Raw genomic sequence first — 16976 nt, 5'->3', positions numbered from 1 at the left:
AAAAAGCAGAATCAGACCTGTAAGTACAATACAGAGAACAAACTGATGCTTGCCAAAGGAGAGGGAGTAAGATGAGTGGGAGATATACACTTTCAGTTATGGAATGACTGTCAAGGAAATAAAAGGCACAGCATAAGAAATATACTCAATGATATTGTAATAGCATTGTATGGGGCCAGATGGTAGCTACACTTGTGGTAAACATAGCATAACGTATAAACTTGTAAAATTACTAGGTTGTACACCTGAAACTAGTATAACATTGTATGTCAACTATACTCAAATATTTTTTGGGAGGGTTTCTTTTTTTTTTAATTTAAGTTCAATTAATTAACATATAGTGTATTATTAGTTTCAGAGGTAGAGTTCAGTGATTCATCAGTAGCATACAATACTCAAATTTAAAAAATAATAATTAAAAAATTCATGGATTGGAAGATTTACTATTGTTAAGATGTCAGTAATTACACAAAGTATTCTACAGATTAGTAGTTTTATAAGAATTACATTTGATGGCATTTTTTGCAGAAATAGAAAAAATTCATTCAAAAATTTATATGGTCTCTCAAGGGACTCCTAATAACCAAAACAATGTTGACAAGGAAGAATAAAGTTAGACTTACTAATTTTAAAACTTACTGCAAAGACATAGTAATGAAAACAGTATAGTACTGACATAAAGACAGATATATAAGGCAATGAAATAAAATAAAAGGCCTATAAATAAATCTCTCATATATGGCCAAATGATTTTTGATAAGCATGCCACGGCCATTTAATGGGAAAAGAACATTCTCAAAAATGGTGCTGGGAAAACTAATAACCACACACACAAAAAATGAAGTTAGACCCTTATCTTACAACATATATAAAAATTAACTCAAGATGGATCAAAGATCCAAGTAAAACTATAGACCTCTTATAAGAAAACATGGGGGAAGGAGTGCCTGGATGGCTCAGTCAGTTAAGTGTCTGACTCTTGATTTCAGTTCAGGGCACAATCTCAAGGTTGTGAGACTGAGCTCAGAGCTCAGTGGGAAGTCTGCATGGGATTCTATTCTCTCTCTCCCTCTCTGCCCCTGCCCTGCCCCCTGCCCACACACATGTTCTCTCTCTAAAAAAAGAAAAAATACACATGAGGGAAAGCTTCATGACATTGGATTTGGCAATAATTTCTTGGATATGACACTAAAAGCACAAGCAACAACAACAAAAATTACATAACTGGACTTCAGCAAAATTAAAATCTTTTGGCTTCAAAGGACAGAGTGAAAAGAATGGGAGAAAGTACGAGCAAATTATATGGGGTTACTACCCAGACTATATAAAGAACTCTTATAACTTAATAACATAAAAAAAATCAAACAACCTGATTTAAAATTGAGCAAAGGACTTGAATAGATATTTATTCAAAGAAGATATAGAAATGGGCAATAAGTACACGAAAAGATACTGAACACATCACTAATCATTAGGGAAATGCAAATCAAAACCACATTAAGATGTTATTTCACACCCATTAGGATAGCTGTTGTCAAAACAGAAAACAAAACCAAACAAAAACAGAAAATAAGTGTTGACAAGAAAGTGAAGAAATTGCAATCCTTGTACATTGTTGTTGGGTATTTAAAATGGTGCAGTTGTTCAACATCCGCAAATCAATCAATGTGATAGAACACATTAAGAGGAGAGAGAAGAATCATATGAATCTCTCGATGCAGAAAAAGCATTTGACAAAATACAGCATCCTTTCCTGATTAAAACTCTCCAGAGTATAGGGATAGAGGGAACAGTCCTCAATTTCATAAATCCATCTATAAAAAAACCCACAGTGAATATCATTCTCAATGGGGAAAAGCTGAGAGCCTTTCCCTTAAGATCAGGAACACAACAAGGATGTGCACTCTCGCCACTATTGTTCAACATAGTACTAGAAGTCCTAGCAACAGCAATCAGATAACAAAAAGAAATAAAATGTATTCAAATTGGCAAAGAAGAAGTCAAACTCTCTCTCTTTGCAGATGACATGACACTTTATGTGGAAAACCCAAAAGACTCCACCCCCAAATTACTAGAACTCATACAGCAATTCACTAATGTGGCAGGATACAAAATCAGTGCACAGAAATCAGTTGCTTTCTTATACACTAACAATGCCACGGTAGAAAGAGAAATTAGAGAAATGATTCCATTTACAATAGCACCAAAAACCATAAGATACCTCAGAATAAACCTAACCAAAGAGGTAAAGGATCTATACTCTAGGAACTACAGAACACTCATGAAAGAAATTGAAGAAGACACAAAAAGATGGAAAAACTTCCATGCTCATGGATCAGAAGAATAAACATTGTTAAAATGTCTATGCTGCCCAGAGCAATCTATACCTTCAATGCCATCCCGATCAAAATACCACTGGCATTTTTCAAAGAGCTGGAAAAAACAATCCTAAAATCTGTATGGAATCAGAAAAGACCCCGTATTGCCAAGGAAATGTTGAAAAAGAAAAACAAAGCTGGGAGCATCACGTTGCCTGATTTCAAGCTATATTACAAAGCTGTGATCACCAAGACAGCGTGGTACTGGCACAAAAACAGACACATAGACCAATGGAACAGAATAGAGAGGCCAGATATGGACCCTCAACTCTATGGTCAACTAATCTTTGACAAAGCAGGAAAAAATATCGAATGGAAAAAGACAGTCTCTTCAATAAATGGTGCTGGGGAAATTGGACAACTATATACAGAAGAATGAAACTCGACCATTCTCTTATACCATACACAAAGATAAACTCAAAATGGATGAAGGACCTCAATGTGAGACAGGAAACCATCCAAATCCTAGAGGAGAACCTAGGCAGTAACCTCTTCAACATCGGCCACAGCAACTTTTTCAAGACATGTCTCCAAAGGCAAGGGAAACAAAATAAAAATGAACTTTTGGGGCTTCGTCAAGATAAGAAGGTTCTGCACAGTAAAGGAAACAGTCAACAGAACAAAGAGGCAACCCACAGAATGGGAGAAGATATTTGCAAAAGACACTACAGACAAAGGGCTGGTATCCAAGATCTATAAAGAACTTCTCAATCTCAACACCCAAAAAAGAAATAATCAAGTCAAAATATGAGCAGAAGACACGAACAGACACTTCTCCAAAGAAGACATACAAATAGCTAATGGACACATGAAAAAAAGTTCATCATCATTAGCCATCAGGGAAATTCAAATCACCTTACACCTTACACCAGTTAGAATGGCAAAAATTGACAAGGCAAGAAACAACAAATGTTGGAGAGCTTGTGGAGTAAGGGGAACCCTCTTACACTGTTGGTGGGAATGCAAGTTGGTACAGCCACCTTGGAAAACAGTGTAGAGGTTCCTCAAAAAAATTAAAAATAGAGTTACCCTATGACCCAGCAATTGCACTCCTGGGTATTTACCCCAAACACACAGATATAGTGAAAAGAAGGACCATATGCACCCCAAAGTTCATAGCAGCAATGTCCACAATAGCCAAACTGTGGAAAGAACTGAGATGCCCTTCAACAGACAAATGGATAAAGAAGATGTGGTCCATATATACAATGGAATATTACTCAGCCATCAGAAACAATGAACATCCAACTTTTACATCAACATGGATGGGACTGGAGGAGATTATGCTAAGTGAGCTAAGTCAAGCAGAGAAAGTCAATTATCATATGGCTTCACTTATTTGTGGAACATAAGGAATAGCATGGAGGACATTAGGAGAAGGAAGGGAAAAATGAAGGGGCGGAGAATCGGAGTGGGAGATGAACCTGAGAGACTATGGACTCCAAGAAACAAACTGAGGGTTTTAGAGGGGAGGGGGATGGGGGGATGGGTTAGCCTGGTGATGGGTATTAAAGAGGGCAGGTATTGCATGGAGCACTGGGTGTTATACGCAAACAATGAATCATGGAACACTACATCAAAAATCAGTGATGTACTGTATGGTGACTAACATAACATAATAAAAATAAAAATAAAATAATAATAAATAAAATGGTGCAGTTGCCGTGGGAAATAGTATGACAGTTTACCAAAAAATAGTTACCTTAGGATCCAGCAATTACACTTCTGGATATATATCCAAAAGTATTGAAAACAGTCACTCAGATATTCATACACTCATATTCATAAGCAGCTTTATTAACAACAGCCAAATCCTGGAAGCAACTCAAGAGTCACTGATAGATGAATGGTTAAGGAAAATGTGGTATATACATTCAATAGAATATTATTAAGCCTTAAAAAGGAAATTCTGACACATGCTACACGTATGAACCTTGAAGACATTATGCTAAATGAAATGTCAGTCGCAAAAGGACTAATATTACATGATTCCACTTATATGAGATACCTCAGGTAGTCAAATCATAGAAGCAGAAAGTAAAATGGTCCCTGGGAACAGAAAGAGAGGGCAATGTGGTGTTAATATTTAATAGGTACAAAGTGTCAGCTGGGGAAGATGAAAAAGTTCTGGAGAATAGATAGTGGTGATGGTTGCACAACAATGAGAATGTACTCAAGCACAGAACTGTACACTTAAAAATGGTTAAGGTGGCAAATTTCATGTTATGTATATTTAACCAAAATTTTAAAAGTGAAAAAATGTCAATTTAGAAATTATTTTCATTTGATTTGGGAACTCAGTTATAAATTATTACAGGTTTACTTCCATATGAAGAATAACTGACAGATTGTTATTCTGCTTAACCAGTAATTTCTTCATTTAATAAATACACAGAAAATGAAATGTTCTCTTTCTTTTGTTTTAGTGAGACTGAAGATTTTACCCCAGATACAAGTGCCAAATTATTAGAAGGTTGGATTTATTATTTTTCTTAAATTCAAAAGGAGACTGCTTTACTGCTTTAATGAACTTTTCAGCTATTGCTTTTTGTTTTTTTACTGCTTTGTTTACCGCCTTGATGAATTTTTTAGTTATCAAACCTAAGGTTGATACCTTTTTTTTCCTGTGAATTTACCTATTTTTTGGAAAATAATCTAGTACTACATCACTCAGGTGTTAAGATGAGCCAACTAATTTGCCTTTGCTGAATGGCTATCAAGATTTTATTAATGATTTTGATCAAGAATATGGTGTCACATTATGAATTCATATTTACCATGCTCCTGTGAAAAATATTCATAAAATAAGGATGCACACACAATAGCTTTTATCTGAGCCAGAACCCATTATACTAGGATTTAATGATTTCTTACCCTTCCTTTGTGCTTAATTCTACCAAAATGTACACACTTTTTGTACAAAAGAAATGTACAAAAAAGTGTGTGGGGTGGAGCTTTTAGAGTTAAATTTATTTGCTCACATTAATATCTGACTAGTATGGACTTCACTATTTTTAAAAATCTCTATTAGTACCTACTCCTTAGAACATTTGTGAGAACTTTTTGGTTCTCTAGTTTTTGAAACCTCAGAGGATCAATGTGGTTCTAACAGTTATCATACATACAAGAGGTAGAGTGTCATGTTTATTGTAAAGTGGCTTTAAAACTCAAACCACAGGTCCACACTTGGCTATTTCAAACACAAAACCCACTCAAGGAATTACTTTAAAAACATATTGTCTCAACTTGGAAGTGAAATTATTTTCATTAAGATGACTCCTAGAATAGCAATAAATATGCCAGAATTCTATAAACACACCATAATCAGAAGATGCTACAATAATCACAGATCATACCTGTAGTATGGAATCGTAGGCTGCTATTGAGACAAAAACCATTTAATACAAACCCCCTCATGTTTACATGAGGAAACTCAAGCTAAGGATGACAAAGCAGTTCTGCCAAGGTTACTCGAAAGCTGAGGCAGAGCCAATTCTGGATCTTAAGTCTCCTGACCATAAATGCAGTGTTGTTGTTTTTTTTTTTCTTTTCCAATTTTTTGCAATGATCATGCTTAAGTCTTACATCCTTCAGTAGTATTTCACCTACCCAATTCAGTCATTATTTATTCATTCATTCAAATATTTACTGAGCATTTCCTTTGTGTTCTAGAATCCCATGTGTGAACAAAACTAACAAAGTCCTTAATCTCATAGAATTTACACTGTAACCTGGGGTGGACATCAACAGTTAAGGACATAAACAAGATAATTCCAGATATTGATAAGTATTCCCCATCTCATCTGGGACAAAAGCCAAAGAAACTATGATAGCTTGCTAAACCCTACATCATCTGGACATCACCTCTCCCCCAATACATTTCTAACGTCCTCCCCTGTTTCTCTTTCTGGCTCCCTGCACCAGCCTCATGGACCTTGCTATTCCTTAAACATTCCAGGCATTCAGGGCCTTTGCTCTTGCTGATCCTTGTGTAGAGCTCTTCCCCCTACATCTGCATTGCTCATCCCTCACCTTCAGGTCTTTGTTCAAATTTCACCTTCTCAGTGAGGTATTCTTTGACCATAGTCTGAAATTGTAGCCTCATTCCCACCATGGCACTAACTATTCCACTTCTTTGCTTATTTTTCTCACTGGCACTTAATACTATCTGACAGACCATTAATTGTTTTTTCACTATCTCCTTTTAGAATGTAAGCTCCATGAAGATCACAGCTGTATTCCCAAGAACCTAAAATAGGCATATAGTAGGAGGAGGAAGAGCATTTAGTAAAATAAGAGGGACAATGGGAATAACTAATGAGAAGCACAAGAATTCTGTTTTGGTCATGTTGAGATTGAGGTACCCATTAGATATTCCAATACCTCTAATACCTCTAGTTGAGGTATCACATAAGAAATAGGATATTTAAGACTGAAGTTTAATGGAGAGGTTAGGACTGGAAAATTATATTCTTTGTTTCATATAAATATACAATAAAATAACAAATCTGAATACCTGAGACCCTCAAATATCAGAAATTTTTCTTTGTCTTTTCATCAAAACAAATTCCTAGTATATCCTCAGAAGTTGACAGCCATTTAGCCTAGAAACTTAACCTGCATTTGGCATGATAGCCCTGGAATAAACCCAATACCCTCAGTCACTTAAAAGCAAAAGTCATTTAGTTCAATTATGTGCAATATAGAGTCAGGCACTTTAAAAAGATTATCAACCAACAATAAAATTTTACCAATATTGTCAGATAAGTGCAATAATCAATCCCTCTCATATTTGAGTTAATTGAAGTTCTACTACAACTTTTTTTTCCCCCAAAACCTACATTGATCTAAAGGATAATGCAGAGAATAACCACCTGTTTTGGCCCTTGATGATTACATTTCTATAAAATGCACAATATTTTTATATAAGATATCTCATTCCATCCTTTTGTGAGACAGGCAGGGAAGATAGTCTCATTCACATTCTACATAATGAGGAAACAGAGTCAAGTAAATTGGATTCAGTTTGCCAATGTTCACACAGCTCGAAGAAGTGAAGCTGACTCAAATTCAGAGTTTCAGCCCCCCTAGTGGTGGATCTTTGTAAAAATTTTCTCATCATTTCTAACTCCTTAGGCTAAATTTGTTTTACAGGCATACTAACCTCCCCTGGAACTTAGGCAACTTTTGGTTCTGTAGCAATTCCTCCACATTTCCTCTTGGTATTGCCTCAAAATTCTCCTGGTTCTCACTCAAATTATTTCATAAAACCAGCACTTTCCTGTTTGTTCCAATTATCTGCTTTTAATTAGCTATGTAGAATCAAAGAGTGTTAGAGCTGGAAGGCCCCTAGGAATCATCTATAAAGTAATCTCTCATTTACATGTAAACAAATAGGCTTATAGAGATTGAGTATTGTGCATAAACATGTGGCTGTTAAGCTACAGAGGCTGCCTCTCCTACCAAATCATATTTTATCTTCCATAATTCCTAAAGGAAGATATAAGACATGCCCCAGAATTCTAGGGATATTACCTATTTCAGTTTTATTCCCATTGTCAATACACTGAAAGTAATAATAGTTTCTTCTACTTGCCTAAATTCTAGAACATTCTGGTGAAAAGTAATAAGACCAAGTTTGTCTCAGTACTATTCATGCCTCCAAAAAAAATACTATTTTTCCTTTTTTTGCCCTCCCCAACAGGAAATTCTCAGGAGCAAATGCCAGAGAATTCAAACAGTGTTAAGGTAAATATTTTTCAATAAACTGCAATTGGTATACATGGGGTCCAGTTTAATATAGCCCAGTTTTCAAGGTCAAATCAGGACTTGGGTTGTACTATTTGAGGGACTTCAGGAAACACACCCCTATCCACAATTTGTTCCTGCTCAGATTGCCCCCTCTGGCTGAGACCTGTCCATGGTACTGGAGAAATCCCCTAATCAAAATTCTCACTTTACAATTAAATTATTCCTTGCTTAAGTGCACAGAATGAGCCACTGTTCTCTGAAGAAAACGCTACAGGGAGTCACTTGGCCTTGTCTAGAGCAGGTAGACCCAAGTGAGGAACTTGGAGGAAGCAGGGAGGGAACAGAAGCTTCAAAAACAGAGGAAACTGGCTTGTAGGAAATTAGTGCAGATTCCATCTATTTTTCTGTATTCCAAAGGACTGACTGTTTAAAGGCAGCTTTCCAAAAGGCCCTGCTACTCTCCATCATAAACTCAGGAAATTTCCTCTTCCTTAATCCTTTTTAGAGTTTCCAATGAGGGCTGAAGCTACAGATCCTCTTCTGTTTTTATCACTTTGTTTCTTGGCTCAATTGAATACCATTTCTAATTGAGTTTCCCAAACACCATGCACACATAATCCTGATGGATTTTCCAATCCCTTCTCATTATCAGAGTAGTTTTCAGAACCAAACCTTACAGTTCTTACTCATACCAAACCCTGAAGATGCTGGGCTAGTTCCTCATTCAACCTAATCCTCATTAATAAATATAAACATCTATTTGACAACCTCAGGCTTCACTTAGACCATATTTTCCAAGTAAAATCATATGGAAACAACAGGGAGACAGAGAATCTCTAGACTGACAACCTGATTTGACTATTCCTTGTGCCAGGCTGAATCCTGGCTAATCTGGACCCTTTTGGCTCTTTGCCCTTCCCCTCACTTATAGCTTTTTCCATGGTGAAACATGGTTGGAACTGGTATATCCAATCCAGTTCAAAGTAAGGTGTAGTAAGCACATTCCACCTCGGCTCTCTCTTTTTACAACTAAAAATGCTGGAAAACTACTGAGGATGCTGAATAAATAATAGCAGGAATTTGAGGAGGGAATTAAAAACTCAAAGGATTACAAATACCATTATCAGTTTCCTGCTGCCTCCCCCCCATATCTCCAAGTTTAGACCCAGAGCAGTTCAAATCCTGGAATTACATAGAATAGGCAGAATAAATCTTTAGGAGAAACCATTGCTCTCTTACCAGAATTAGGAAGAAGTTCTTGTGGACTGGGAAGTAGAAGAAAGTCACTTTTATCCCACTTTTCCTGCCTCTCTTGGTTCTGCCTCAAGGCAAGTTTCAGACATGAAGCTACATAGCAATGGCAGCAGAGGCTGCTGAGGCACTTAAAACTCAGAGAAAATCCTTCTCTCTGACCAGAAGAATTAGGAAAAGGTCTCCAGAAACCTGAAGAATATTAGAAGGAAATCTGCTACTTTTTTCTCTGCTTTCTTTTGTCATTTCACCCTAGACATGGATGCAGTTATGGGATGTGTGAGACAGCACACAGGGAGGGTAGCCACAGCATTTAGCCATAGAACCAGAAAAGGGGACTTCTGAGTGTTAAAGATACTGAAAAAAAAAAAAAAGTCACAGAGGATCATCAAAAAAGGATCCCCTACAAATCTGTCTGAAAAGTCTCTCCTGAGCTGTGCAGGTATGGAAGCGACCTGAACTTGTATAAACAAAAGGCTTTGAGAACTTGAACTATAGCTTTAATAGTGGTGCATACAGAGGGATACAAAAAAGTACTGCCAAGACTTTGGAAATTGAATTTACATTGGAAACACAGCCATAAAAGGCAGGGTAGGATGTGTGGTCTGAATCTAATTTGGCTAATTACCTAGTTAAGCAAAAAAACAAACAAAAATCTCAACCATCTCAAGAGGATTCTAACAGTTCTTGGAATCTCATAAATTATTTAAAATGCCCAAGATAGAATTCAAAATTACTTAACATGTAAAGAAATAAGACAATGTCTACAAAACTTTTAAAGGAAAGGACAAGAGATGTAAGTCCAATGCAGCTAAGATTTTGGAATTTTCAGACAAAATCTTAAAGCAGTGATTATAATAGTGTTCCATGAAGAAATGGCAAATACTCTTAAACCTTATGCAGAGATAGATGTTTCCAGCAGAACTTACATATACTTACTCATCTCAGACACTTGGTAGCATCTGCCCTCTGCTTTTAGATTAGGGATTGTCAAGTCAGTCTCACACACGTGGCATTTTTTTTTAAGATATCAATATATGCCCCACCCTCAGAAATTTAAATTCAATTGGAGGTGTGGGACCCAGGGATTCATATTTTTTCAAAAAAAATTCTACATATAACTATTGTGCAGTCCATACTGAGAATCAGTGATTTAGATAGTCTCAGCTCCATTTTATTCCTCAGCTCTCCAGAAATACATAAATAAATAAGCTGCCTCAAGTCCTCTTGGAGGAACTATGATAAAACTCTTATAATATCTGGTGGTCTTTACATAATCTATACATAACACATTTTATGTTTCATGTATTTAGGCCTTCTTTCATTTCTCTTTATTGATTTCCTTATTTAATAACTAGTATTATAAAATATATACAGTGAAGCCCAGCAACCTAACCCAGTCTACTTTATACATTTCTGAGAAGATTGCTGCTTCTGCATTCAGAGGTGATATAGGCCTATAGAGTAAAACTATCATCTGAGCCATGTTCCCTACCTGACTAGGTCCACATAGCCACTTTATTGCTCCAGACCCCAAAATGCCTAAGATTTCCATAACAGGAAATTGGAATTACATAATGAACATCCATTTTCCTTCCCCACTTACCATTATCTCTAGCATCAGAAAAGAATTTATAATTTGTTACTTATTTCAATTCACCCAAAAGAGGGAGGGGGCAGACAGAGCTGGCATTTTTATTGACTTAAGATGCCTGATCATCATTTAATGGTGGCTAAGGCCCACATCTATGACAAGGGTCAATCCTAGGTGCCACAATTGGCAAAAATTATGAGCCCAAGACTCAGAGAATAATTCTGAGACTACAGAGCACAGATACTATTTATGTAAGGTGCTACAATGGTTGTACTACATCTTTGGGGGATTTCTAGGTATCTCTAGTGTGTAGAGTGCAATAGAACGTTAACTATGTACTTTGTCTTGGCAGTTTATCACCATCTTTGAAAGAAACAAGAATATTACTGGCAGTGTGTATTCCTCAAAAGAATTCATTTCAGGTACAAAATATACTATCCTTTAGCATTCCTCCTGGAATGACTGGCTCCTCCCTTTCAGTATTGATACCTGAGATTGAGTACTGAGATTGAAATAATATACTTACCTATGTATATGTATGTGTGTATAGCCATTTTGCAGTTTATTATGTAATTCTTTTACTTTAACCTCAAACCACAGTAATAAATAATGGAACTAACATTTATTAGGTAGCAGATATCTCCATTTTATTAAAGAGGAAAGTGAGAGTCATTGAAGAGGAAAGCAAGAGTAGGTTACTCAAGGTCACCCCATAGTTAATAAACTGCAGAGCTGAGATTCGAACACAGATCTGCCCAACTTCAAAGCTTAAGCTCATTCAATATGACCATAATTCATACACTCAAATGCCCACAAGAGCCAGACAGTTACTATAAACAAGAGCAGTAGGTTGAGCAGGTCTGTGGTCCACTGGAGATGGCATGTCCTGTATAAAGGAGGAGCTGATACTCATGTCCAATCACTAACATACTGGGTTGTTGCTAGGTCTTCCAGTTCAAGTCAGCCTTTTTCAAAAGAAGCTGGTGATGAAAGTTTTATGTGAAAATCCTGCCTTTCAAATTTTATCAAGTAATTGAACGCTTTTGTGAAATGTTTTGTGGGCCAAACTAAACTTGTCTATATCCCCTATACCATACTACTCTCCCTCTGTCAATCATAATGCCCTAATTTACAAAAGAGAAAATGGAGGTAATAATCACCTGAGTTTACACAGTCAACAAATGGAGAGCTTTTAGGGCCTGAAAACAGATCTTCTGACTTTGATCCTCCATTTTTGCTTCCCTCCATAATGTGGTTCCATATTGTGGCCACTGCATCCCAGAATGAGCCCCATATTGGGTAATGACCAAAGATAGTCCATAGTTTTGCTACGAAAAGAACTATTAAAGGACAAACACAGGGTTCAGTACTCTCTCTAGGGATGAGCTTCATGTAGGTTATTAACCTATGATACTAGCCACCCACTGGTCTTGAAGAAGATACAAGGAATCTAGAATGGATGCATATTTGAGGCAGTACCCCCAGTGTGTTTCCAGGAACTGCTTTACATCGGAATCACCCAGTGTATTTTTTTTAACAATGCAGATTCCTAGACCCTCTCTAGACTGCCTAAGTTAGTATCTCTGAGTAATGGTGCCCAGGAATCTGAATTTTTAATAAGACCACCAATTTTTAAGAATGGAAGCTCTTTAATATCTCCAATAAGAATTTCAGAAGTCTTGCAACAATGTCTCAATCATGTCAGTAAAAAATTTATCTTACTTTTTCAGAATGTACATCTTTCTCTTTCATCCATGTTTTTGTGTCTTATTGCTGCAGATTTTGGCTATTTCCTTTTAAATCCTTAGGTCATTTTTAAAAATAATAGCACAGGTAAAAACCTAAATATACTTTTTTGTTCTTCATAGTTAAATTTACCGTAGGCTATCTTTGCTTTAATCATAGAATATTATCAGGGCGCCTGGGTGGCTCAGACATTAGGCGTCTGCCTTCAGCTCAGGTCATGATCCCAGGGTCCTGGGATCAAGCCCCACATGGGGCTCCCAGCTCCGCGGGAAGCCTGCTTCTCCCTCTCCCACTCCCCCTGCTTGTGTTCCCTCTCTCGCTGTATCTATCTCTGTCAAATGAATAAATAAAATCTAAAAAAAAAATCATAGAATATTATCTTGCTAGAAAAGACAACTCTAGATAACTGCAAGAGGTACAGTCATGAACTTTGGCATCTACTGGAATTAAGAAAATATTGTTTTTACTGGCATGTGTGTTTTTATGCCCTGTTATAAAGTTTCAAAAAAGTACATAAATGTTCACTTTTGGTCTTTACATGTTTACATGTAAATATATCATTTTGTGATAATTAAAATATGATATTCTTTAAGAGCCCATGTGCTGAATAAGTCATGTAGAAAAATGAATCCAAATGAAAACTCTTTTATTATCTATACAGTCTTATCTCACATAACAAAAAAATCACTTGAAGTTAGCCAACTGAAAATTCACCCAAAGTAGGTGAGAAATTATAGCAATTTTAATGCACTTGTGCTTTCACTTAAGCACTCTGAAATAGATACCCTTACTGTATAGAGTTGAAAGTTACTTTCCCATGTGAGTTTAGCTCATCTGGCATTTTCCAAGAGTGTTCTGCTAGAAAAGAAAGACATTCTTTGCACTCGTGACTAAAGAAGCATCAGAATGCATTAGGTATAATGATGCCATGAGAGCCAGAAAGCTGGACCCTGTTCCAGTGTGGCCATTTTCTACTCATATGACCTTATGCAAGGTATTTGACCTTGCCAAGATTCAGTATTCAAAATGGAGATATTGTTCTTCCTATTTCCCTCATAAGAGTGTTAGAAGGATCAAATCAAAAGAGTCTTTGTGAATGTTTTTTAAATCCCATAAAGTATTTTATAAATGGAGGCCTTCCTGGAAACCTATAAGCTGCCAAGACTGAAACAGGAAGAAATTGACAACCTGAATAGGCCAATAACCAGTAACGAGTTTGAAGCAGTGATCAAAAACATCCCAAAAAACAAGAGTCCAGGGCCTGATGGATTCCCTGGGGAATTCTACCAAACATTCAAAGAAGAAATAATACCTATTCTACTGAAGCTATTTTAGAAAATAGAAACAGAAGGAAAACTTCCAAACTCATTCTATGAGGCCAGCATTACCTTAATTCCCAAACCAGGCAAAGACCCCATCAAAAAGGAGAATTTCAGGCCGATATCCCTGATGAATATGGATTCCAAAATCCTCAACAAAACCCTAGCTAATAGGATCCAACAATACATTAAAAGGATCATCCTTCTGAATTCTAAATCATCAATGCTATAGTATAACTTCTCTCAATTAGAATGTCTAATAAATATCCGTATTACTTTTCTGCTTTGTCCACAGAAACTCTCAAGCCTAGTATTTCCAAACAAGGATCTAAAATGCTGGCAAAGGTATCTTCAGCTCTATCAAAGGTGTTTTCTCGAACTAACACCAATATTTCCAAATCTTCCTCACCACGTCACCAGGATGAGCACTGAAGCTTTTATACCTGATATAACTATGCTTGCTTCCCTTAGAAAATAAAGTGGTCTTTAAAGCATAACATATTGTCCTATGAGATAATTTTTATAATATTGAGCAAAAGTTTAAGAGCAAAAGAAAGTGCAATAGAGATCTGGGTAAGAGAATGTTTTGATGAATGCTTTTGATAAGCATTTTGGTATAAGAAAAGGCAGAGCGGTAGTATTACCTATGTGTCATAAGGATAAAGAGACAGAAAGTGTACACAGTAACCAGTCAGCACTTAAGCAACCACCAGAAAATGGCCTTGGATGTTTCCTGTTAAATTTTTAGAGGGTATTTTCACCAGAATAGTTAGCAAATTGAGATGACACTCAAATGAATTCTATAACACAGATATGAAACTGATTGGTTCACTGTTAAAGAAAAAGTATACCAGATATAAGAAATCAGTCTTTCCCATCTGCAAATAATGTTTCATCAGTTTATAAAATATCTCCCAAGGAAAAAGATCCAACTATAAATAAAGCACCATCTAGAAGAAATTAATTACTGTGGATAAAATGCATAAAATGACTCTTGTCACTTAAAAAAAAAAAACTTTTCAGAAAAGACAAAGGTATTTTGTGGATAAATTACCATCAATAAAAAACTGTTGGTCAGCAGTCATTGAATCCTTTATATAAATATTTTTTCATGAATATAAATAAAAGCTCTATTTGTAAGAACATAAAAAGTAATGAAAATTTAACAAGAGGAATAGCTAGTACGGTGATAAAAGGCACTTTTCAAAATCAGTTAATGTGCTACTTTGTGATATGGATCCAACTTCAGCATGTTTGCCACTGGAATCTAAGGATCTTGTTTAAAAAATCCAAAACAGCAAAGAGTGTCAGTCATCATCACTATCTACCCTAATGCTGACTCATGAATTTTTAGAGAATGTGACATCTTCTCTTTTATCTGAAATTTTTCTGACAGCAGCCAGTGCTAAAGTAGAAACATTTGAGAAAATTTTGTTTTACAAAATAGGATTTTAATAAAGTTAGTGAGGTTATGACAGGGAGCTCCTAGAGAAAAAGACATGATTGTGAGGTAGAATTTCTACATTCTAATGATAATGAAATGATTCAATTAGTAATTTAGTCTATTTATAATAATCTCAAATTATTTGATCTCAAAGATCACACAAAGTCATGTAACTTATAGACGCAGACCTTTCAAAAATGTTAGTTGATGAGAAATGACTGGCAGTCCAGTTCAAAACTATTTTCAGAAGAATTCTACCAATGGGCTTAAATTCACAAGTATTAAGTTGAAAGTATCCTTACAGATGTCATCAAAACCACTGACATTCAATATCATATGCTTTTAAGCTGTCTTTTAAAATAACAAGATTCTGCTGTAAAATTTTTTATCAAAGCTTTTATCCATCTTTTCAAAAGTTGATAAGGAAATAAGCAAATCTCTCACAATTGAAATTCACTCTGATTTCAAGGCACTCTGATTCACATAGTTCTGTAGTTAAATATTTACTATATAAGAATAATATACTCAATATGAAGGGTTTTTTTAATGGTAAAGGAGACTTCCAGTTTTCTCCAACTCAAGTAGAAGAAGAAACAAGTTCAGAATTACTTGTTAAAGCTGTCAAAATTGGCTCTCCCCCACCCCCCACCCCTCTCTGTCTTCTCTGCACTGGGAGCTGCTCTCCTACCACAGCCCCTCATCCCCTGAAAATGTACGCCTGTGCAAAGTTCATCTCCACCCCCTTCTTGGTCAGGAGCACCTCTCAGCTGTTGAGCCCATCACTGTCTACAGTGGTGCTAAAACCACCGGAGACACTGACAGGTGAGGTACCTTATAAGAGCCTCAGCAGCTTGGCAGCCCCACGTCCCCTGACTTCACTTATTCCTAGCCGCAGCTTCCAAACCAGCGCCATTTCAAGGGACATCGACACAGCAGCCAGGTTCATTGGGGCTGGGGCTGCCACGGTAGGGGTGGCTGGCTCTGGGGCTGGAATTGGGACTGTGTCTGGGAGCCTCATCACTGGTTATGCCAGGAATCCCTCTCTGAAGCAACAGCTCTTCTCCTACACCATTCTGGGCTTTGCCCTCTCGGAGACCATGGGGCTTTTTTGCCTGATGGTGGTCTTTCTCATCCTCTTTGCCATGTGAAGGAGCCATCTCCACCTCCCATAGGTCCTTCTCCTGTATCTCGTCTGCCCTGTATGTTCCTTTTCCTATACCTCCCCAGGCAGCCCGGGGAAAGTGGATGGCTCAGGGTTTGACAGAGAGAAGACAAATAAATACTGTATTAATAAGAAAAAAAAAGGCTGTCAAAATTATAGAAAAATGGTTAAAATTATGCATAAATTTAAGTCCCAGGAAAACCCTTAACCCAAAAAAGGTTCTGTATTAAATGTAATGTGTTAAATGAAACTTTGGGCATGTTTGGCTAACCTAGTGAAAAAGATGTTAAAAGTATCAATGATTAAATTGGGGAAAAAAAGCATAACACCT

General features: G+C 36.6%; 2 protein-coding genes across 2 annotated transcripts in view; both read left to right on the top strand.

Annotated features, from left to right (window-relative positions):
* Positions 1 to 14471, top strand: part of FSIP2 (fibrous sheath interacting protein 2) — a 106656-nt gene extending 92185 nt beyond the window's left edge. Inside the window, exons 21-24 of the mRNA XM_035007578.1 lie at positions 4805 to 4851; positions 8083 to 8126; positions 11327 to 11396; positions 14335 to 14471. Of these exons, the coding sequence (XP_034863469.1) occupies positions 4805 to 4851; positions 8083 to 8126; positions 11327 to 11396; positions 14335 to 14471 (298 nt within the window). The remainder of the gene's footprint in view (positions 1 to 4804; positions 4852 to 8082; positions 8127 to 11326; positions 11397 to 14334) is intronic.
* A 1668-nt stretch (positions 14472 to 16139) lies between these two features.
* Positions 16140 to 16631, top strand: LOC118012240 (ATP synthase F(0) complex subunit C2, mitochondrial-like). The gene has a single exon (XM_035007579.1). It carries the CDS (start codon positions 16194 to 16196, stop codon positions 16629 to 16631), a length of 438 nt encoding a protein of 145 aa, XP_034863470.1. The 5' UTR covers positions 16140 to 16193.
* The last annotated feature ends 345 nt before the right edge of the window (positions 16632 to 16976 follow it).

Source organism: Mirounga leonina, unplaced genomic scaffold, assembly GCF_011800145.1.
Source record: "Mirounga leonina isolate KUSES-001 unplaced genomic scaffold, KU_Mleo_1.0 Mir_151, whole genome shotgun sequence".
NCBI classification, from domain to species: domain Eukaryota; kingdom Metazoa; phylum Chordata; class Mammalia; order Carnivora; family Phocidae; genus Mirounga; species Mirounga leonina.
Note: the sequence above shows the minus strand (reverse complement) of the source record. Positions and strands in the feature narration are given on the sequence as shown.

Bases quoted from the DNA above. Each gene is read 5' to 3' on its own strand.
- LOC118012240 (XM_035007579.1), top strand. From the start codon at position 16,194: ATGTACGCCTGTGCAAAGTTCATCTCCACCCCCTTCTTGGTCAGGAGC.